The 23685-nt window shown below is 38.8% G+C and overlaps 1 protein-coding gene across 4 annotated transcripts in view; it reads right to left on the reverse strand.

Moving 5' to 3' along the window:
• Nucleotides 1-23685, reverse strand: part of LOC100568135 (ubiquitin-conjugating enzyme E2 E2) — a 163173-nt gene that overhangs the window by 131761 nt on the left and 7727 nt on the right. For 3 of the 4 annotated variants that reach the window (XM_062984401.1, XM_062984399.1, XM_062984397.1), the window contains exons 2-3: nucleotides 19500-19683; nucleotides 1057-1107 (exon numbers count right to left, since the gene is read on the reverse strand). In XM_062984401.1, coding sequence (XP_062840471.1) covers nucleotides 1057-1107; nucleotides 19500-19675 — 227 coding nt within the window. In that variant the 5' untranslated portion in view covers nucleotides 19676-19683. The remainder of the gene's footprint in view (nucleotides 1-1056; nucleotides 1108-19499; nucleotides 19684-23685) is intronic. The other variant, XM_062984398.1, reaches the window with a different exon arrangement.

Consider the following 23685-nt stretch of genomic DNA (forward strand, 5'->3'; position numbering starts at 1 on the left):
TAAGAAAGCATAGGCTTTTTGCAAGGTACACAGTCCCTCAAAAACATAAAACAAAATCTTTAATTCAGAAGCTCCAGCTTCTTTTCAAACCCCATCCCAATTAAAAATATTTTAAAATTACAGTTTCTGTAGAAGTTCAGTAAAACAATCAACTAACAGGCATTTATCAGCAACACCTCAGTGAAGATCTGCTATATAAACTCCTTTGATATGTATTTGCAAAGGCTTAATTTACGAAATATAACAAAAAGGTACTGACATGAATATATTTTATCTTGAAACAATCTCAATTACAACTACTTCGAAAAAGCAGAAATGTAATATTGTATCTAATTGTATTAGTTCAAATAAAAAATAAGCAATCTCTAACAAAGGCAAAATTCAAAAATATTCATCAGCTTAATCACAATCAAGTGAAAAGTATCTGGTGATCTAAATTTGACAACATTTTTGAGTTTTAACATAACTTTTTCTTCTAAGGTTAGAGATAAAGTTAATTTCAGGAAACAGTGATGTACAACTGTGGTCAAACTCCAAGACTGAAATTATGACATGTGGACAAAAGGTTTGGGACAGATAATCATTCCGGTATGACATAAGACTAGCCAAAATTCAACTCAACAGACTTCAAAGGCTCACATTATTTCATCAAAAAATAAAAGTAAATGACAAAACATCATCTTTTAAAAAACTGAACATTTTAGACAATGAATCTATTATGCTTTCAAAAGAACAAAAAAAAAAGCCAACCTAAACATATGTGATGTTATATTTCGCTGAAAACAGCTATTTGCATAACACTTACCAGCAAAACATATCAGCACAGAGTCTCAGCAAAACATTATAAACGAAAAAGTATTGATCTGGGCCAATTTCATAGTGGTATTTTAAATTTATTGTAATTTTCCCCCAAATTAATAATCAGAAACATTACCCACCTGAAAAGCTATGAATAAATAGTTCCAACAGCTATTTAAGCCAATGCGCTAACAAATGATACCAAAGAAGAGATTTACCTCATGAAACTCAAATAAATAAAATCCAATAAAAACTCACCTACAGTTTGGAGGAGGGTCTAATGTAATTTCTGCAAGTTCTTTCTGAATTCTTGAGAGAAAAGAAACAGAAGTTAAAACAACAAACTTATTAAAAGGTTTCCTTCCCATTTTATAAAAGAGACAGTTAATTCCAAGAAATAACAAGTAATTTTACATCTGTAAAAGAAATATTATGAGTTAAAAAGTTAGTATTACTCCGTGAGTAATGGCTATGATCCCGTTGCAATTCTCATTTTAGAAAACACTAACACAGAATCAAAACAAAATTTAAACCTCTGCTAAGTTCAAAAAGCCATCTATCCATATTGCATGATAGTATATTAAATCATAAATGTCAACAGTGCAAACACCCTATTTAGCTTTGGTCCCCATCATCTTTAAGAAGTCAGCTACTTTTGGAAACATGAGATAAAGTTACAGGGAAAAAAATATGGTGGTGTATTGAATATGTAGGAGCAGATCTACCTGAATTAAATGGAACTGGAACCAAAAGGAAGTTTTCAATCTGATACCTATTTTCTGACATATCAATGAGCACATTTAACTTTAAACTGTAATTTAAACATTTTAAAGCACAATGATAAAACCAAGACATCAACCAATTAAAGTGCATCAAACAGGACGATCCAATTCATGTCACACAATAAACGAAGGATCTTTAGGAATCTGGCTCCGCATGGATAAATAATGTGCAGTTCACATCACCGTCTTGCTTTCACTTATACCAAAAGCAGTTAACCAAACCACACAACTATCCTCCACTGTTTGTTTCTCATCATATTGAATCCTTAGAAGCATCTGAAGCTCTGGCTTGTTACCCTGAAAAAATGAACCAAAGAAACAAACTAACAAAACCGTAACCATGGCTCATTGAGAGAAAAAGTCCCAAGGTTGCTGGGCCCCTCCTGAAGTGTTCGCCAGGGGTACCACTTCTTGATCTTCAGTCAAGTAACTGAAGCTGGATGTTGGAAAAGGCTATTGTGAGAGTGCTGCAACTGTAAGTAGAAGCTTGGGAAGATGAGATTTCTGCAGCTTTTACTCTGCTTTAGAAGGGAAGAAGGGCAGGAGTAGAGGGCATGGGAAGATAATGAAGAGGAGATAGACCAAGTGTGACCCCCAGAACCCTTGCTAAGCACTTTAACAAAAAGGATGGGAAGAGAACAGAACTCCCTCCAGAGAGTCTGGATTTGCAGGAACCTAATTTGTAGCAGCCTGGCTTCCATCTGGCTTTGCAGTAGACTGACTTCGAGGCTGCAGCATATATAGTCTAAAAAAGATTTTTTTTAAAGGAGGGTGTGGGTAGAGAATCAGACAGGCTGTATCTATCTCTCTTTTATGAAGCTAACAAAATGAACATGGGCAGGTTTTGCATGAAAGTATAGGATGAATGTTTTTGGAGCAATTATTTTATTGTATTATAAATTAGGAATCCAGATTCAGGTCCTCATTGAGCTATAAAGCTCACTGGGTGAACAATGGGCAATTTATCTCACATCCTGGAATATCTTGCAAAACAGCTGTGAGAATAAATTAGCAGAGAAGAAATCCATGTGCACTGCCTTGAACAAATTTGAGGAAAGACTTGATGTAAATGTAAATAATAAAATTAGAATGAAGTTACTAAAGCCCACTATGTAACATCATCAATGGCATCATCACATGGGGGCAAAATCAACAGCACATGCCAGTTTGCCTTCTCCTTTAAGACAGAGTCTGCAAGCTCCCATTATACAATGTACTGCAACTTCCAGTGGGGGACTGTCTTAAAGAAGGCAAATTGGAGCATGCCGCTGCCACAACAACACAGGAAGCTTCCCATGTTGCTGTGGATCAACAGGGGAAGCCAGGTGGCAGATGTCCCCCCCCCACCATAAGAAGAGAACACAGGTGAGTTGGGCAATTTGGGGCACGGGGCGATGAGTTCCCCATGCCCCTGCACGTGCACCTCTGGAATCGGCAAGTTCCATGGCAATTCTGGTGGCACGTGTGAAGAAGTCGTAAGCATTCTCCTTAGGCTTCAAGGTCTATGATGCTTGTGTCCTATGCCTACAGTCACGATAGCAATAATAATAATAATAATAATAATAATAATAATATTTTATTTTTCTATCCCGCCACCATCTCCCCGGAGGGACTCAGGGCGGCTAACATGGGGGCACAGCCCAAAACAGAGACAAAGTATAAACAGTTAAAACACATGGCAAAAATTAAGAACAAAGATACAACAGTCAAATAAAAAGATTTAAAACATTGCATATAACAAGACATAAATAACCAAGCAAATGAAGTAATAATACAGACATCAACCACTATGAGTAAAAGGGGATAGAATAATTCTTTCCATTTAATGGCAGCAAAGTCAAATGGTTACTTGCTAAAACAGAAATTATGCTCAACTGGACAATGGGTTGGCATTTCTTGATATAATAATAATAATAATAATAATAATAATAATAATAATAATAATAATAAGTTACTATTGTATTTCTAACCTGCCTCTCCCTAAGGATCAAGGCAAAAACAACAACAACAACAACAAATAGCGCAACTCATAACATCATAATACCAATACATATTAAAATCATATAATAAATAAAAACCATAATTAAAAAATAATATCTGACAGGACTGATAGAAAGAGATTCATACTAAGACAGACCTTGACACAACGGCCACCACTGTAACGTGAAAATAATCAAAATAAGAAAATGCAAGATTGACTTTACATTGTTTAATCATATTGATGGTAATTTTATTGACTGTTTCTTTCATCACAAAGATTTTTAAATGCTACTTTTTATTTTTAAACGTTTAAGACAATGTGCATTTTGCTTTTCCATTTGAAACCAGAACGCTTAATGTCTTCAGCTGTGTGTATAGAAATCCCTCTAGAGTATTAAAATGTCACTGTGCCGTTTTCCTACAAATAAAATCTGACGCATGGTACCATTCCTGTGATAGACAAATCACAAGCAGACAAAAAAGAAGAAGAACAATATTAGAAAAAATAGAGATAAGAACTGCCTCAGCATATATTTCAGGTGTTTTTTCAACTTGTCTCTTTTACTCATCTTTCTGCTATGGAAGAAAGCGTGGGAAGACACTACCATGCAAGGCTTTTTGTTGTTGTTGTTCAAGCCTACTCTTTAGCAAAGAAGAATATATATTTACATAAAATTGTAAAGTACAAAATGCCTAAAAACAGCCCGGGGCACAAAAATTATTTCCTGATGTAAATATAAAATTGCATTAACACATTATAGTTAATTTCATAGCATTTGCTTTAATATTTTTAAAAAGGTCAACAGACCACCCTTTTTGAGCATAGACAGTAGTCTTGAGCATTGGTATAGAATTGCTATCCGTTTTGGTTTGTTTCATTCATAAGGCCCCATTTTTATTTTCAAGGACCTCTCCCAAAAACAGGTGCCTTTCCAAATGAGCTTTTTTGTTCTGTGTATGAAGAATAAAAATTTTCGGACCACTGGCCAACATGGGCATCCTTCCCAGGCTTCTTTCCTCCTCAGTTTTAGGGCCAGGGGGATGGAAATTGCCACAGATGTTAAGGATAAAATCTTCTTTAAAACATGGCATGGTTTGTACATATATCCTTCATTACGACTTGGATTAAAAGCATCAGAGTTACTTAAGATTCCACTAATTCTGAGAATCTGACCTCTCCATCTGCAGAAGAGAAGTGAGGTTAGAGATAGGGCTTAAGATACGTTCCCCATGAGGTGCTTTCCCCTCAGTCTGCAGAGCAGTGGTGGGCAAGGTAAGGCAAGGCAGGCAGCAGGCGAGGCAGATGGCACTCTTCGACAGGCAGGACCCAGTGGTCCGAAAAGCAGGTGACCAAATGTTTTGTTCCTACTTTCCTTTTCTTTTCACGTTTTTTTCCCATGCCAGAAAGGGGTGTACCATTTCGTGACATCCGAATGGACGGTAATACAAATTAATCGAATGATACAGATACCGGGCCCATGACAGTCTTCTTAAATCAGGAAACATCCATATATGTTGAATGCACATCTTCCTGAACTAACAAAAAGACAAAAACAAAACCCCAGGTACCTACTCACATTTGCATGTTTTCAAACTGCTAGGTTGGCAGAAGCTGCGGCTAACAGTGAGAGCTCACCCCACTCCTTGGAGCTCACCGCTGACCTTTTGATCAGCAAGTTCAGCAGATCAGCAGTTTAACCCGCTGCGCCACCAGAGGGCTCCAAGGTGAACTTAAGTTTGACTAAACACTTAAAAGGTAAAGGTTTCCCCTGACGTTAAGTCCAGTCGTGTTCGACTCTGGGGGTTGGTGCTCATCTCCATTTCTAAGCCGAAGAGCCAGCATTGTCCATAGACACTTCCAAGGTCATGTGGCCGGCATGACTGCATGGAACGCTGTTACTTTCCTGCCGGAACGGTACCTATTGATCTACTCACATTTGCATGTTTTCCAACTGCTAGGTTGGCAGAAACTGGAGCTAACAGCGGGTGCTCATTCCGCTCCCGGGATTTGAACCTGGGACCTTTTGGTCCGTAAGTTCAGCAGCTCAATGCTTTAACACACTGTGCCACCAGGGGCCCCTAAACACTTAGCAAGAACCTAATTTACACTAGTTTTAAATAGAAAAATATAAATTAAAAAGAAACTAAAAAATGGAAACTGTACAAAAGATATTTTCTAATTTATACCAGAAACAAGAAAAGTTCTTATGCTGCACATTAACAATTTTCTATTTGGTATTTATCATTTCCAGGTTATCTGGCCCAGTATATTTGTATAATCAACGTGATTTTGCTCATGATGGTACAAACACAAATATCCCCTTGGAAGTAGTTGCATTCAGTTCACATTTTTGAATGTGCATTCTCGACAAAATGTCAGCCTTTACAGTTCTTCTGGGGTCCCAAAACGATAATTTTAACAATTACTGCTTATGTTTTCTCTCTAGCTTCTGCATATTTTTTCATGCATAACAAGTAATATGTGGCCTACATTACAGATACTTTAGGTACCACTTCAGGTTTGCTGGGCACTAAGAAGAGCTGGTTACATTCTCAAAAGCATATAAAAATCTTTCAGTTCTGATTTTGGTTTGCTTTAACTATGGTCTGTAGTTTTATAGTATGTAAACTAGCTGTGCCCGGCCACGCGTTGCTGTGGTTTAGTCTGGTGGTGTTGGTCAGTCTACATTCGGTTGTATTTATGCTGTGACCTCCACCTTCTTTATATTCACATTAGTAGCAGTACAGTATTTGAAGTCTGTTACCTTCTTCAATTTTTGTGTTGATTGATAATTGCTTGAGATCCCTGTTGTCTTTGGTTTGTTGTTAGTTGTAATGTCTGATTCTGCTGAGTGCGGTTTATATTTTTATTGTGGTACAATAGTCTTTTTTTGTTTTGCCTGTGTAGGTGTTTATTATTGTTGTTGTTGTAGTGGTCATGAAGGTTGGATAAGTTAGATGTTACTGTATTGTTTTTTGGAGGCCCAGTGTAGCACTGACTGGCCTCTCAGCCTCAGTGCCTGGCTGTTTCTTGCCTGTGATGGTGTTGATTCTTGTTGTTGTTGTTGTTGTCATTGTTATTATTGTAATTGTTTTTTTGGAGGCCAAGTATGAATGTAGGTATTGGGGAGGTGGATGAGTTGTGTTGTCAAATTTTGTATTTGTTATAGTCACAATGCGTTGTTGTGAGTTTTGTGGGTCCGGATTGTGGTTTTGTGGTGTGGTTGTGTCGTTACAACTGAGAGGCAAGGCTTTTGTGTTGTGTTGCCAAGTTTTGTATTTCTGGGGCGTTTAGTTGTGTGCCAAGTTTTGTATTTCTGGGGCGTTTAGTTGTGTTGTTATAGTCATGATGCACTGTTGTGAGTTTTGTGGGTCCGGATTGTGGTTTTGTGGTGTGGTTGTGTTGTTACAATCGGGAGGGAATGCTTTTGTGTTGTGTTGGCAAGTTTCGTATTTCTGGGGCGTTTAGTTGTGTTGTTATAGTCATGATGCGTTGTTGTGAGTTTTGTGGGTCCTGTGTGGTTTTGTGGTGTGGTTGTGTTGTTACAACTGGGAGGCAAGGCTGTTGCATTGTTTTGGCTAGTTTTGTATTTCTGGGGTGTTTAGTTGTGTTGTTATAGTCATGATGCGTTGTTGTGAGTTTTGTGGGTCTGGATTGTGGTTTTGTGTTGTGGTTGTTTTCTTACAACTGGGAGGCAAGGCTTTTGCATTGTGTTGTCAAATTTTGTATTTCTGGGGTGTTTAGTTGTGTTATATTCACGATGCGTTGTTGTGAGTTTTGTGGGTCCGGATTGTGGTTTTGTGGTGTAGTTGTGTTGTTACAACTGGGAGAAAAGGCTTTTGTGTTGTGTTGTCAAGTTTTGTATTTCTGGGGCATTTAGTTGTGTGCCAAGTTTCGTATTTCTGGGGAGTTTAGTTGTGTTGTTATAGTCACGATGCATTGTTGTGAGTTTTGTGGGTCTGGATTGTGGTTTTGTGGTGTGGTTGTGTTGTTACAACCGGAAGGCAAGGCTTTTGCGTTGTGTTGTCAAGTTTTATATTTCTGGGGCATTTAGTTGTGTGCCAAGTTTCGTATATCTGGGGCGTTTAGTTGTGTTGTTATAGTCACAATGCATTGTTGTGAGTTTTATGGGTCTGGATTGTGGTTTTATGGTGTGGTTGTGTTGTTACAACCTGGAGGGAAGGGTTTTGCGTTGTGTTGCCAAGTTTCGTATTTCTGGGGTATTTAGTTGTGTTGTTATAGTCACGATGCGTTGTTGTGAGTTTTGTGGGTCCTGTGTGGTTTTGTGGTGTGGTTGTGTTGTTACAACTGGGAGGCAAGGCTTTTGCATTGTGTTGCCAAGTTTTGTATTTCTGGGGCGTTTAGTTGTGTTGTTATCGCATGATGCGTTGTTGTGAGTTTTGTGGGTCTGGATTGTGGTTTTGTGGTGTGGTTGTGTTGTTGTAACCTGGAGGCAAGCCTTTTGCATTGTGTTGCCAAATTTCGTATTTCTGGGATGTTTAGTTTTGTTGTTATAGTCACTGCGCAAACAACTTTATCATTTTATATATATAGATATGCAGGTGCACACCTGTTTTATAATGATTAAATTCGGTTGCAGAAAATTTAGATAAACCACCATGAAACATGTATTTAAAGTTAATAAAATAAATGTATAAATAAACAAAAACAGTGCATCGTTCAGTTTTTAATTCTAGAACAGAAGTGGACAATGCAAAGGAATGGGAGGTCACAATGGCCCCCATGAGAACATGGAAGGCACCCCCACTGCCAGTCCCGTCCCTCATGTCCGACACCTTGAAGGAATTATATATTTTGCCTGTGTTAATGTGAAAAGGTCCTTATGAACAAGTCTTGTTACATGACTTAACAAACAATGTAAAACATGTATCTGTATGTAGATAAAGTGATTTATACTAACCCAGGTAAAGTAGATTCTCAGTTAACCAGCATTCTTGGGGATTGGGAGAGGCTGGGTGAATGTTGTTTTAGGTTGCTCAAGAATTACTACTAAAAATAGACCTAACTGATGCTATTCCCCATACTATGCCAAACCATAAACCCTGTAGTGACTTGATATTAATAATGAAATACAATATTTAAAAGCAAATAAAGACAAACATAATGTAACACAGTTGTACCATTTTAAGGTAAAGGTAAAGGTTTCCCCTGATGTTAAGTCCAGTCATGAGCCGGCGTTGTCCGTAGACACCTCCAAGGTCATGTGGCGGTACCTATTGATATACTCACATTTGCATCTTTTCAAACTGCTAGGTTGGCAGAAACTGGAGCTAACAGCAGGCGTTCACTCCGCTTCCCGGGTTTGAACCTGGGACCTTTCGGTCTGCAAGTTCAGCAGCTCAATGCTTTAACACACTTCACCACCGGGGCTCCTTTTTTGATACCATTTACTGTATCATAAAAACAGTTTTTTTATAATAAAAAACCATAATCTTTTTTATTTTTGCCAGTTGCTTGAGAGTTCCAGTTGCTTGAATTCTGGTTAACTGAGAGTCTACTGCCCATATAAAGATAAATGCAATGAAGCAGGAATGCAGTAAGATTTCTTGTTAACTGTTATGTGTATAACTTGAACAATGCATACCAAAATATTAACCTCCAAAAAGCTGTGTCAACTAGCTCCCAATCTCACAATGCAACAGCACAAAATATATTGGAGGGGGAAGAACCCCAGGGCATAAAGATAAGTATGTGGGAATATTTATCATTAGTAAATGAATTGTGACAAATTACCTGTATACATATTCATTTGTACAAGAGCAACATCTACATTTTCTAGCACAAAGTGATGTGAGCAAGAAACAGATCCCAAGATTGGGTTACAATGCTGATTAAAACTCTCCATAACACCCATAAATAACATTTTAGAAGATAATACCTTCAGGCATAGTCCTGAGATGCTCAAGTGTACAGTTAAAATGTGTCAAGTATGTTGCTGAAAACTCCCTACTGAAAACAAACACAGCAACAAATCCAAGTTTGCCTCAATATGGTGCAGCTTATAAGCAATTTATGAACCACCAGATTTTCAGACTGCATCCCACCATTTCCACCAACTGGCTATGGTCACAAGGTCTAATGGGACTTACAATCTAAAAAGATCCAGTAGGCTTGACATAAAGTAAACCATGCCACCTAAATTCAAAATGGGCTGAATCTGTCCTTTGCCTCAATAGCAATCACCAGAAACTGTGCAGTTAATACACTACAGTGCCACAACGTAATTCCCATTATTCCCAATGATGACAAGTTAAGCATTGCAGTTTGGATACTGCTGGAATGACGACAGAGCTTTAGTTGATGGGTGACACTATTGTCAGGAATTCTGCAGAGGGCTGAAATGCAACATATACTGAAACTCCAGGCCTCCTTACAGTTGAAAGGCTCCGGTTCTAGCTCTTTTAATCACCCCCTTCCATATACCAATTCTTATAGCAATTGACTTCTAAATCTATATACAGTGTTCCCTTGCTTATCTCGGGAGTTAGGTTCCAGGACCACCCACAATAAGTGAAAATCCACTAAGTAAGGACACTGTATTTATTTTAATATTTATACATTACTTTAGTAGTCATACACTATTTTAAGTTTTTATCAATCAAGTGTGTGTTGATAAATCGCCTCCTTCTCCTCCTGTTGCCACTTGGGCTCCTTTTCTCTCCCTTTGGCTTCTCCTTCCTCAGGTTGTAAATTGTAATTTTTTTATGATTTATAATAGTCTTTTAGAGTTTATTGAAAAACCATGAAACAGTGAATCCGCGAAAAGTGAACCGCGAAGTAGTGAGGGAACACTGTATATAAAAATGTAATGTGTGTTTTTCTCATGGACTAAACAAAAAAAACAACACTGAACCAAATCACACCAAATTTGGCCACAAAAGACATAGTCATCCAATCTATGTCTTTCAATTAAAACACCTAGAAAAATAGTCCAAATTAAAGAGGATAAAGAAGAGCCATTTTACCCCTGACTGCCAGTCAGAAAGGTAGGCCCCGCTGCCTTGAGGCCCCACCCCCTTTGTTTCCTAGCAACCCCCTCACCCAGGGGACAGGCAAAGTTCACTTAGGCCTCATCTCCACTGCCTATAAAATACAGATTATCTGATTTGAACTGGATTGTATGGCAGTGTAGACGCAAGGTCCTTCCACACAGCTATATAACCCAGAATGCCAAGGCACATAATCCACATTATCTGCTTTGAACTGAATTATCTTGAGCCCACATTGTCATATAATCCAGTTCAGTGTAGATTTTATACAGCTGTGTAGAAAGGGGCTCATATAATCCACTTCTAAGCAGATGATATTATATTATAAATATAATATATAATAATTACTGTGGTATAATAATACAGAACAATATAATCTCTGAAATTGGGACAGTAAATATAAAGCAACACTCTGAAAACAAGGAAATTGAAATTTCCAGAAAGGAAAGCTAACACCTCCCAACAAAGGATTCCCACAGGAAGGAAGCAGCCAAACTTTGAAGCTGCAAGGCCATTAAATGCTAATCAAGGTGACTAATTGCAGCATTCATACTTGCTGCACCGAGACTACTCACTGCTATTCAACCTGGCCAACCAAGGATTCCACAAGGTAGAAAGTGGCCAGGCTTGCAAGCAGCAAGGCTATTCAGTGCTATTCAACCTGGCCAACCAAGATTTCCCCTAGGTAGAAAACCTCCTGGCTTTGAAGCCACGAGGTTACTCCGTCCCATTCAACCTGGCCTAGCAAGGATGCCCTATGTAGAAAGCGGCCAGGCTTTTAAGCTGCAAGACTATTCAGTGCAATTCAAGATGGCCAAACAAGGATTCCTCTACAAAGGAAGTAGTCAGGCTTCAAAGCAGCTATTTGATTGAGGGTGCTATTCCAGCTCGTCAAACTAGGATTCCCCTAGGTATAAAAGCCAGGCATTGAAGCTGCAAGGCTATTTAGTGCAATTCAACCAGATCAACAAAAGATTAACCTTGGTAGAAGGCGGCCACACTTTGAAGCAGCAATACTACTCTGTACTATCGAAGCTGATCAACCAAAGATTCTCTAGGTAGCAAGCAACCAGGCATTGAAGTAGTGACGCTATTCATTGCAATTCTAGCAGCCCAAAAAACCATTCCCCTACATGCAAGTACCCAGCCTTCCAAGCAGCAAGCCTGTTCCTTTGTATTCCAGCTCACCAAACAAGGATTTCCATAAGAAGAAAACAGTCAGGCTTTGAGGCTGCAAGGCTATTAACTGCTATTCCACCTGTCCAACAAAGCATTCCCATAAGCCACAGCAACGCGTGGCAGGGCACAGCTAGTAATATTCTATTGCCTGAAAGTATTAAAATTACACTGCCATATACAGAGTGTTTGAGTGTGCCTTCAAATCACCTGTTGACTTATAGTGACTTCATTAATTTCATTGGGCTTTTTAGGCAAGGAATACTCAGGAGTGGTTTTGCCAGCTCCTTCATTTGAAAAATAGCCTACAGTGCCTAGCAATCATAAATCTCTCATCCAATTACAAACCAGTACTGACCTTGCTTAGCTTCCAAGATCAGACAGGATAAGGTGCAGCTTGTGAGCAATATACAGTAAGATCCATATACAGTAAGAGCTCTTATCCACAGGTTTTCCATAGTTTCAGTTACCCGCACGTACAACTATTGGAAGTATCTCTGGGCATCTCTTGGCCCTCCAGTGCAATTCTATCATATGTTTGGACCACAAGTTAACCTCTCAGTTTTGTCAGACTGCATGTATATTAAGGAAGTGATGAGAGGAAAGTTGGGAATAGCTTGGTTCCCTCACCCTCTATGGTTTCAAGCATGCATGGTGTATGTGTTTGTATTGAAATGTTTCCCACATGGATAAGGGGGTCTTACTATAACATACTAAAATATTTTGGTCTCGCTTAGGAAGAAAAGAGACATATAAATCAAAGTAATTTCATAAAAGTACAAATCACGGTATATTTCACAAGACATCTCATTGTTTTGTATCAATGAAACCGTACAACAGTTGAAGCATTCTGGTGACTGGCTGGTTTAAAAGTATAATAAACAAAAAGTGAAAACTGATTTTTCTTCTAGTAAAAGTAAGGCTTTCACAAACTGACTTAGAACCAGACCACAGGGCCACTTGATCTAGAATTGTGTTCACAAAGGTTTCAATCCAATGCTTATGGGAAGCCTTCCAGACAGATGTAAACACAATAGTTATCTTCCTAGCTTGTGTGGTCCTTCTCAGCATAATGAAATGTGAAAAGGAGTGTTCTGCATAGTGCCATGCATTAGAAGCAAGCAAAGTTCAGCATTATGACAAATCCTTGCAACAAGTTGTTTGTTCCAAAACTTTGTTATGGGAAATCTTATTCTCACCTAGAAGACAGGAGGGTGGAGATCCTCACTGCACTGTGTATACATAAATGATCTTCCATTCCTTTCCTCCCATTTTTTCTAATACAGAGAAAACATTCAGTGTGGAAAGGTTTCAATGGTAGTCAGAACAACAGAAATATTTAGATAATTCTATCCCATGCCGCCAGCTCAAGTATAGTCAAAGTGTTCAGAGGCCCTATATCCCAGGATCTGATCCCAGGTTTTTTGTTTATCTGTCAGTACGGATTCATATAATCCAGTTTAATGCAGATAACCTGGAATTAGATTCTGGGATACAGGGCCTGTCTTGAAGGGCCCTTGGGTTCACTATTACCCATAGTTTCAAGTACACATGGAATTGTGTGTCTTGGAACATATCCCTCTTGGATATGGGGCCCCATAAGGTATTTAATGAATAACTATGCTTGCTTGCTGGTTGCTAAAACAAAACACACTTATTTGTAACTAAAGTGAGTCTTTATGCACATTAGACGCACAATTCAATACTTTTCCTCATGCAGCACATTTTTCAGATGTCAGGACTAATGTTACCTTGGCATTATGGTATCTAAATGGAATGTGGATAAAATATACCGTACATTTGCCATGTACCATGGAGAGCATAAAATGGAAAGAAATATGAATGATTAGCTATCTGAACCCAAGAAACAATCAATTATAGGAAGAACAGACCAGAAATCCAGCCACTGGTCATAAATGCCTACAAGTGAAGAGGGTGGCCTGTTTTAAGTCCCTGGGTGTCACTGTGAAGGAGGATCTGACCTGGGGCACCCATATGGCAGTGTTGGAAGAGGGCCCAGCAGAGACTGCACTACCTGAGACTCCTAAGGAACCACCAACAGAAAAAAAAATACTGGTGACTTTCTACCACTGTGCTATAGAGAGTGTCTTAACTTACTGCATCTGCACATGGTTTGGTAGCTGCACAGTGGCAGATAGGAAGGCGCTTCAAAGAGTAACCACTTCTGCACAGAGAATCATTGGTTGCTCTCTCTCCTCTTTGGAAAAACTACAATTTCCGCTAACTCAAGAAAGCTCAGAGCATTCTTGGGGATCCATCTCACCCGGCATATTATTTTTTTGAATTACAGTGTTCCCTCACTACTTTGCTGTTCACTTTTTGCGGATTCGCAGTTTCGTAGTTTTTCAATAAACTCTAAAAGACTATTATAAATCATAAAAAATTACAATTTACAGCCTAAGGAAGGGAGGAAGGAGAAGCCAAAGGGAGAGAAAAGGAGCCCAAGTGGCAACAGGAGGAAAACACGATCGGTTGGTAAAGACTTAAAATAGTGTATCCATATATATAAAAGAGTAAAAAACTGGAGTCTGTGAAGTAAGCAACAAAACCACACATCCCAGAACCTCGAAACTTGGTAACACAACCCACCATCGTTGCCCCTAGGTTCCGACAACAAAAATAAAAATAAAGTCTTAATTAGAGGGAGAGGAATAATTGTTTTTATCCAATTGCTGCCAGTTAGAAGGCTAAGCTCCTTCCACTGGGTCTGCTGCCAGTTAGAAGGCTAAGCTCCGCCCACTAGGTCTCCTAGCAACCCACTCAGCCCCAGGCCCTCTTCAATCAGGCCTCTTCCACACTGCCTATAAAATACAGATTATCTGATTTGAACTGGATTATATGGCAGTGTAGACTCAAGGCCCTTCCACACAGCTATATAACCCAGAATGCCAAGGCAGATAAACCACAGTATCTGTTTTGAACTGGATTATCTTGAATCCACACTGCCATATAATCCACTTCAGTGTGCATTTTATACAGCTGTGTAGAAGGGGCCTCATATAATCCAGTTCTAAGCAGATAATATAAGATTATAAATATACAGTAGTCTCACTTATCCAATATAAACAGGCCGGCAAAACGTTGGATAAGTGAATATGTTGGATTCAGGAAAAGCCGATTAGACATCAAATTAGGTAATCATTATACAAATTAAGCACCAAAACATCATGTTATACAACAAATTTGACAGAAAAAGTAGTTCAATGCGCAGTAATGTTATGTAGTAACTACTGCATTTACAAATTTAGCACCAAAATATCACAATGAATTTAAAACATTGACTACAAAAATACTGACTACTAAAAGACCCGCTGCGTTGGATAATCCAGAACATTGGATAAGCGAATGTTGGATATGTGAGATTCTACTGTAATATGAAATAATTACTGTGGTACAATAATACAGAACAATATAATCTCTAAAACCAGGACAGTAAATAAAGAGCAACACTCTGAAACAGGGAAATTGGGAATTCCACAAAGGAAACAATTAGGGCCAGCTAACACCTCCCAAGAAAGGATTCTTCCAGAAAGGAAGCTGAGAAGGGAGTGAAGCAGTGTGTATTACCAAAATCATTATTATTACTATCATTACTATCATTACTATTATTATTGTGTTGCTGTGAACCATGAAAATGAACACAATCTGGCTCCAAGTATTGAAAAACACTAAAATCAGAATATATAAAAATTACTGTGGTGTAATAAAACAGAACAATACAATCTCTAAAATCAGAACACTAAATAAAGAACAACACTCTGAAAACAGGGGAATTCCACACAGGAAACAATCAGGGCCAGCTAACACCTCCCAACAAAGTATTCCCATCACCAAAGTTTGGCAAATCCTCTGTTTTCTGAGGGCCACAGCCTTTTTTTTAACTGTTTGTGCTCAACCACTGCATATGGGTATTTCTTCATCTACACAGACAGTAGAAGCACATAAAATATTGCAAAGAACACCACTCTAAGAAAAAAAGGGAATTCCAGACAGGAAACAATCAGGGCCAGCTAACACCTCCCAACAAAAAATTCCCTCAGGGAGGAAGCAGCCAGGCTTTAAAGCTGCAAGGCCATTACATACTAATCATTTTGCCTAATTGCAGCATTCAATTGTCTGCCTCAAACAGCCAAAAAAAAAAGAACAAACAGAAATATTGTATATTCACAAGCTTTAGGAAATAATATCCCCTGATGGCGCAGCGTGTTAAAGCACTGAGCTACTGAACTTGTGGACCGAAAGGTCGCAGGTTTGAATTGGGGGAGTGGAGTGAGCCCTTACTGTTAGCCTCAGCTTCTGCCAACACAGAAGTTCGAAAACATGCAAATGTGAGTAGATGAATAGGTACTGCTCCGGCTGGAAGGTAACGCCGCTCTATGCAGTCATCCCACATGACCTTGGAGGAGTCTACGGACAACACTGGCTCTTCGGCTTAGAAATGGACATGACCACCACCCCCAGAGTCAGACACGACTGGACTTCATATCAGGGGAAAACCTTTACCCTTTACCTTAACTACCACCAATTTCTCAATACTTTATTTCCCATACCACCATACTTCGCCACAGCAACGCGTGGCCGGGCACAGCTAGTAACTACTAAAATAATGTATAATTAAAATAAATATAGTGTCCCTACTTTGCGGATTTTCACTTATTGTGGGTGGTCCTGGAATAAGTGAGGGAACACTGTATTGCCATCTGTCAGACGGTACAAGGTGACAAGGACAAACAGACTGAAGGAAAGCTTTTATATTAGAGCTGTGGCTATGTTGAACTCCGTGGTTTCACACTGATGTGGCATTGGGGGCTGTGTGGTGGTGGTTGGGGTGTGGAGGGATGGGTGTGTTGTTTTATGGTGTATGCGGGGGGAAGGCATGTGATTTTGTTGTGAAAAAGCACAATGACAAAGCAATTCTGTTCTGTTCTATGAAGCATAAGGGATGACATGTTCTGGGTCACACTGAATCTAATGAATTCTTATAAAGTAAAGATGAATGAGAAAACTCTTAACATCAAACGAAATTGATCAATAGGCAGCAATAATGATGAATCCTTCCATGCCAGTGGAATGTTGAACCTATTTTGGAGTTTTGTCCAGACTTAAAGAAGTTATCCAAGAGACATCATGCCATACTAAAATTAACAGGCGAAGCAATATAGCATGGAAGCAAAACTAACTGAATCAAGAAGAAAAATCATTTTCTATAACTTTACACTTAATCTGAATGTACAATTTTGCAACTAAAAATCTATATATCACCTTAACATGCTTGAATGCATTTTTAGGAATGCCTTCCAATTTCAGTTTAAAATAGTCTATAACTGTGCCTGAACCTCAGGAATAAGAATTAGCTTTAGAATTGCTTTTGCTTTCAAATCCTGTCTGCTTAGGGCACAAACTAATGCATCTTGAACAAAGCTAATATAACCACCAGCTGTTTGGTTTTCTCTACTGCATCAATATACCTATACTACTTCATTATGAAAGACATATTCTGAATGAAATGTATGTTCTAGTTAGCATATAAATTCTAGCACATTCATAAAGGCATTAGCATTACTAAAGACCACTAAAGACAAAAACATTTTTCAGTATGCAGTATTTAAAGACAAAAGAAAAACACACCACCCACTGAAATTAGACTGCATACAATTTTTCTAGAAGAGGTAGATGGAAAAAGCTGCTGCTATTTATGATTCACAAAAATACCCCCCCCCCCCCCACACACACACACAGCTTACACCGGTCGCCTAGTTAAACAGGTCTTACATGTGTCTGTAAGACCTGTTAAACAACCTGCAAAACCTGTTTCACAAGAAAAATATAATAAGATCAGGTGCATGGGTGGAAGTGTATGTAACCTATAGTGAACAATAGGTCTGCCGTACGGATTCTAAGTCTTTGACAGACTAACAACTTTACAACATTAACAGTAACCAACCACCACAAAATCCACAAGGAAGCTATGCAAAACAAAAAATACATTTGATTAAGTTATTGCAACTGAAGGCAGTTAGAAATCTATGCATGGTTTCGCAGAATTCCCACTTCCATGTCCCACTTCCAACAAAACTCCACATATGCACACATAGGATTAGTCTTAAATGAAATGTCTTACAAAAAAGGATACGCACTGATATATTTTAAGTTCACTGGCAATTTCACACTGTAAATTGGCTAATATATAGAAGCTAATGTATACAACTCCTAGTAAAACTGTACAGATATCACTGTCTTCTGAGACCAAGCAACTTCTTGGTTCAATTTCAGAAATCACTATAATCATCACTTTTTTCTATACCTTCTGTCTTAATATACAGCCCATTAACCTCAGACTTTAAAAATTTCAGTCTTTAATAGGATTTCAACCATACAGGAACATGAGAAACAGCAAAAGGTCCTTTAAAAAATCCCTCAACATACAGCAGATATGGTTGCACTGAATGACCAACCCCACCAACTTTCTGAAGCCCCTAGATACATTAACTAAAATTCTTTGCTACAATATCCAAACCCGCCCTGACTTTCCCTGCTGTGAATTGACTCAATCTGTCCTATCTTATCTGACCAAGATTTATTAAGACTAGATCAGATTTATTTCACGTGTATCTGTCCGATACACCTTGTTTCTTCCTTTGGAGATTTCAAGACCTAGCCAAAATGATACAATCAGCAATTAGAACTATAAAATTGCTGGATTACACTCACAGGTATTATTTATTCATTTATTTAGAGCACTTATACTGCACCTTTCAGCCAAAATAATGTATCAGAGCAGTCTAAACTCGATGAAGTTTGTTCATGCTGGTATTGCCATAAAGAGGGAAAATAATTCAAGAACATGGTGGAGTAATTATACAAGGAATTATAATGAATTACTAAGTGTTCTAACTGTACAGACACATGTGTCTATATAGTTAGTACACTTAGTAATTCATTATAATAGTGGTGATTTCGTGGTAGTTGGTCTGAAATTTGTATAAGAAATATATATAGGACTATGTTCTAAAATGTTTTTTTAAAAAATCCATGATTGGTTTGATTTTCCTAGAAATAGAATTTCAATGTTTATATTCAGATGTAGGCTGCCATGTGCTTAGGGGAAAACTATCAATGCATGCTCCATCTGTGCAGACTATACGCGCACCAATCATTATCTTGAAGTGACTAATGCAACAGCCTAAGATCTTTTAAGTAGCTGTTCTCCAAATCTACCTTTTCTCTTGGGGGTGAGAAAGCCAAAAGTACTAAAGAAGTCTGCTGTTTAACACTATGAAACAAAAATGCATTTTCAGTCACTCTGACATTTTACCTAACCAGCTGGGGAAAAGAAAACACCATATTTTACAGCAATAGGCATTACTGTAGTCTTCTATCATGCTGAATTACTGAAGTCTCTGAAATGTTTATGGCTAATTAACTGTAAGTTACACTGACAAGTCTGAACATCAGTCTCTCTCTCTTTCTCTCTTATGCGCATGCACACGCACAGGCTACAAAACTACCTCAATTTTAAAAGCAATAAAGAATGTCAACTATTTATTACACAAGGTACTACTACAGCCATATAAAAGTTGGTACCAGCCAGTCAACCATACTATTGCTACTATGATTGTGCTAATGAAACATGCCAAACTTGAATACGGATACATTAAAGAAGCCAAACTGATTACTAATTATCGTAGTTATTAAACAGAAAAAGACTAAAAATGAATGCAAAAGAAGTACCTTTTTGCACTAGTTGAAAGTTTAGCAGCTGTTTTGCTAGAGATTTTGCCTTCCTTCTTCTTAGGCTGAACCTGTTCTCTTTCTTGATCTTGTTGAACACCTTCTCGCTGATCTCCATCAGAGCTGCCTCCACTAGTGCTTGGACTATCATCAACTCTTTGCCCTTCAGTGGACATCTTAAGTTCTAAATAGAAATGAACAAACATAAAAATTGATTGCAATGTTGGTTTGGTATTGAGAGTTTATACCTCTTAACTATTGAATTATAACATGCTGAATTATAACAACACGTTATCAAAATGTTATCAAGATAATGCTATAAACATACTTTGTAGTATGAATTCCTAGGGGACACGTTTCCTTAATACTCTTTTAGGTATCCAACTATTTTCTGAAGTCTCAGTATATTGCTAAGCCACAAACATATCCTCAAGTATTAAGGTATTTATTAGTATACATCTGAGCAACCCACTAATTGTTATTCATTGTCTCCAGTCTTAATTCCTTGAGAAGCAGAACTAATATTAGTAGTCAGATATTAGTAGTCACTTTTCTTTGGATTTCAATACCTTCAAATATAAAATGTGTATCGAAGTAGTGGACAAAAGACTCCAATAATGACAAATAAAACAAAATTAATTCAAGATTCTCAAATATTAATTTTATCATATTAATTTGACATTAGAAATCACTCCAGGTATAAGGGATCCCAGAATTTCATTGTTTCCATGGCAAACATGTATCGATCTCACTTAGTATCAGGGCATACTATTTTAATGGGTCCTCCATCCCTGCAGAGATTAGAAGTCCTAGCAAATCTAAACCCTATGCCAACAGAGATCTTTCAGACTTTATCCCCTACAGATCACAATCATCCTTACCAGCACAAACCAGAGGAAGGGTGTAGCTTTCCCAGCCTTTGAGTCCCTTTCTCCTTAGCCTCTCAGCTGGGAGGCTAAAGAGAATAGCTTGGGATGGGAACAAAATCATTAGATTTTGGGCTGTGTATAGTTTCTTGAAGAAAGTAGATATTCTATAAATTCATAAAGGTGCTTTTATTAGAAATCTGTCTTGAGAGTGCTTGGGACAGAATTTTTCTTTTTTTAAAAAAAGTTTCAAGGCATTGTACAACAAGCACAAACAATTAAAGTACCAATTATGCAAGAATTTCTGAAGCAACTGAAGATGTATAATTATGAAAACTAACATACTTCTCATGTTCCTTGTGAAAAGTTGTATGAACAGGATCTAAAGTGGTAGTTCTCTTCTAACCTGGGCTGGGCTGTGGCGCAGGCTAGTTAGTAGCCAGCTGCAATAAATCACTATGACCAAGAGGTCATGAGTTTGAGGCTAGCCCGTGGTGGAGTGAGAACCTGATCATTAAAATAAAAAATAGCTCTGCTCGTTGTTGACCTAAGCAACCCGAAAGATAGTTGCATCTATCAAGTAGGAAATTCAGGTACCACTTTTGTGGGGAGGCGAATTTAACTAATTTACGACACCATAAAAAATCACCCAGCAGCGTTTGGAATGAGGAAGTATCCAAGGACTCGGTGTCACAGTGGATGATGAAGAAGCTGCTCCCCCTGTGCCTGGAATCGAGCATACCCTCAGGAAGCTGGAAAAGGGTAAATTGCCTCTGTGTCTCTGTCTCTATGTTCATATGGCACTGAATGTTTGCCATGTACATGTACATTGTGAGAAAGGCGGAATATAAATACTGTAAATAAAAATAATAAATAAATTTAGTTGAACATCTAAGTGTAGCCAGGACTGGCTTTTAATAACTATCTAGAATTTTGTATCACCCGTCACCCCACAATGGTCCCTGAGGTGATAAACAAATAAAAGCAAAACAATCCACGAATACAATAATTCAGTAATCCTTTAGTCTCTCAGGAAGGGGAGGAGAGAAAAGTGGTTGGAAAAAGTATTTTATTGAGCCTTTTGGAAAACGCCAATTTTTACATTGCAAGTGCCAGAACTTGCCTAGGGAAAAGGATAGAAATACCCTAAATACAATTTTAAAAAATCATCTTTTGGAATGGAGCTACCATTTATTCCTTCATAGCAAGTCAATACTATCTATTACAAATACTTTAAGGTGTTTTATTGTTTCAATGTTATCACAGCAATACCTTGAGTGAAGAGTTTAATTTGTTCCGTGAGTATGCTCTTAAAATGCTCTTATCAAAGTGAATTTACCATTGAAATGGAATTAATCCATTCCAGCCCCCCGACATCTCCCCCAATTTTTGTTATGTGTTTTTAAATAAGAAAATATCTATATCTATAAAAAGCTTCTGACCATTTCTACTTTAATTAAAACAGCGAAACTAGACAACCCAAAACCATGAAACTTGGCAACAAAAGACATCATCCTCCCCGCTGTGTTTAGATAGCAAAACGAAAAACAAACAAAAACAAACTGCAAGTCCCTCAAAATCCCAAAAGACAGGAAAATTCAATGTGCGCATGTGCCAACCAGCCCCCCCCCCCCCCGCCCCCAAGAAACAAAGACGTCACACCAAGGCTGACGCAACACTGCCTGAACCCCAAGGGAACCATTAAAACCGTTAATGTCCTCGCCTCCATGGCTCCGGACAGGAGGAAACACAGAGAAGCAAGTCCATCAAGAGATGGGGGGAACAGACAAGAGAGGGCGGGCTGGCAGGCAGAGGGAGGGAAAACGGAAGAGCCTGGAAGGAAGAACAACTGCCGGTTTTGCTTGACCTCACTTCCTTGTCAGGCATGCTCCGACAGGCAGCACCTCAGAACCGTTCTTCCCATCGGCTGCAGGCCTTCTCCCTGCTGAAGGAAGGCTACGGCGCTCATCCTCAGTGTGTCGCCATCCCAACAAGGACTACGGGCAGAGGGCTTCCCACCCAGTGGCGCTTTGGATGTCAGAAAAGCGCGGGCCCCATTGGCCAACTGTAACGGCAGCCAAATCAGGAGGTGGAGACAGAGGAGGAGAAGGAGCCCCTGCTGCTCAGCCAGGAACTGGTAAGCGGCGTGCCCAGTACTGGGAGTTGTAGTTCACACTACTTCCAAAGACGGGGCTCTCAAACCAGGACATCCTGATCCTTCCATAATATTACTAATGGGATTAGGATTACATATATAGCAGGGATGGTCCAACTTCGGGTCTCCTGGAGCTTTGGACCAACTCCCACAATTGCAAACCAGCTACTTAGGATTATGGGAGTTGAAGTCCAAAACACCTGGAGGGTCCAGCACAAAGGCTCAAACCCCTACTCTTTCACAACAAGGACATTACATACTAATCAAGGGGGCTACTTACAACATTCTGAAAATGGACATTCAAGAGAGGAAACATTCAGGGCCAGCTAACACTTTCCAAAACAGAATTCCCCCAGGCAGGAAACGGCCACACTTTGAAGCTACAAGGCCTTTACATGCTAATCTTGGTGACTCATTCCAACATAAAATCTTCCCTCCAACAGATAAGAGTTCTTCATCCCACACTGGACAAACTGTATTCCACAGGTATACAACCCATACTTCCCTGTCTGGTTCCTACCTATCGAAATCCATTGAAAATCAACAAAACCTCGTTCCCACTATTACAACACTCTAAAACCAGGACACTGAATACAGAACAACACTCTGAAAATAGGCACATTCCAGACAGGGAAAAAACAGGGTCAATACAAGGATTCCCATAAGAAGAACGGCCAGGCTTAGAGGCTGCAAGGCTATTAACTGCTATTCCACCTGCCCAACAAAGCATGCCCATAAGCCACAGCAATGCGTGGCCGGGCAAAGCTAGCACTTTATAAATAAGAAATAATGTAAAAATGCACATTCATGTGGAACAATAATAAAGGAAAGATCAATTTTAAAATGGTAGAAGCACAAAGTTGTGGTAAGGAAGCATAAAACACAAAGGGAAGAAGCAGAAGCATCATTTTCTTCATATTGTACTCATTCCAGCCTCCCTCCTTCTCTTGCTCTCTCTCCTTTCAGGAAGCCAAACGTACCAGGAATAAAAACCAGACAAAATCAACTAACCCAAGGTTCCTCAAATCTCCCAAAGCGGACAAGAGCCCTAAAGCCCTGTACCATTGGCGCTAATGCTCCTTCTGACTCTTAACTCAAACTGCTCTTAAGTTGGGATGCTCTTAAGTAGAGGGTCCACTGTATATGAATTGTTGTGGTATTTATG

Source organism: Anolis carolinensis, chromosome 6 (assembly GCF_035594765.1).
Source record: "Anolis carolinensis isolate JA03-04 chromosome 6, rAnoCar3.1.pri, whole genome shotgun sequence".
NCBI lineage: Eukaryota > Metazoa > Chordata > Lepidosauria > Squamata > Dactyloidae > Anolis > Anolis carolinensis.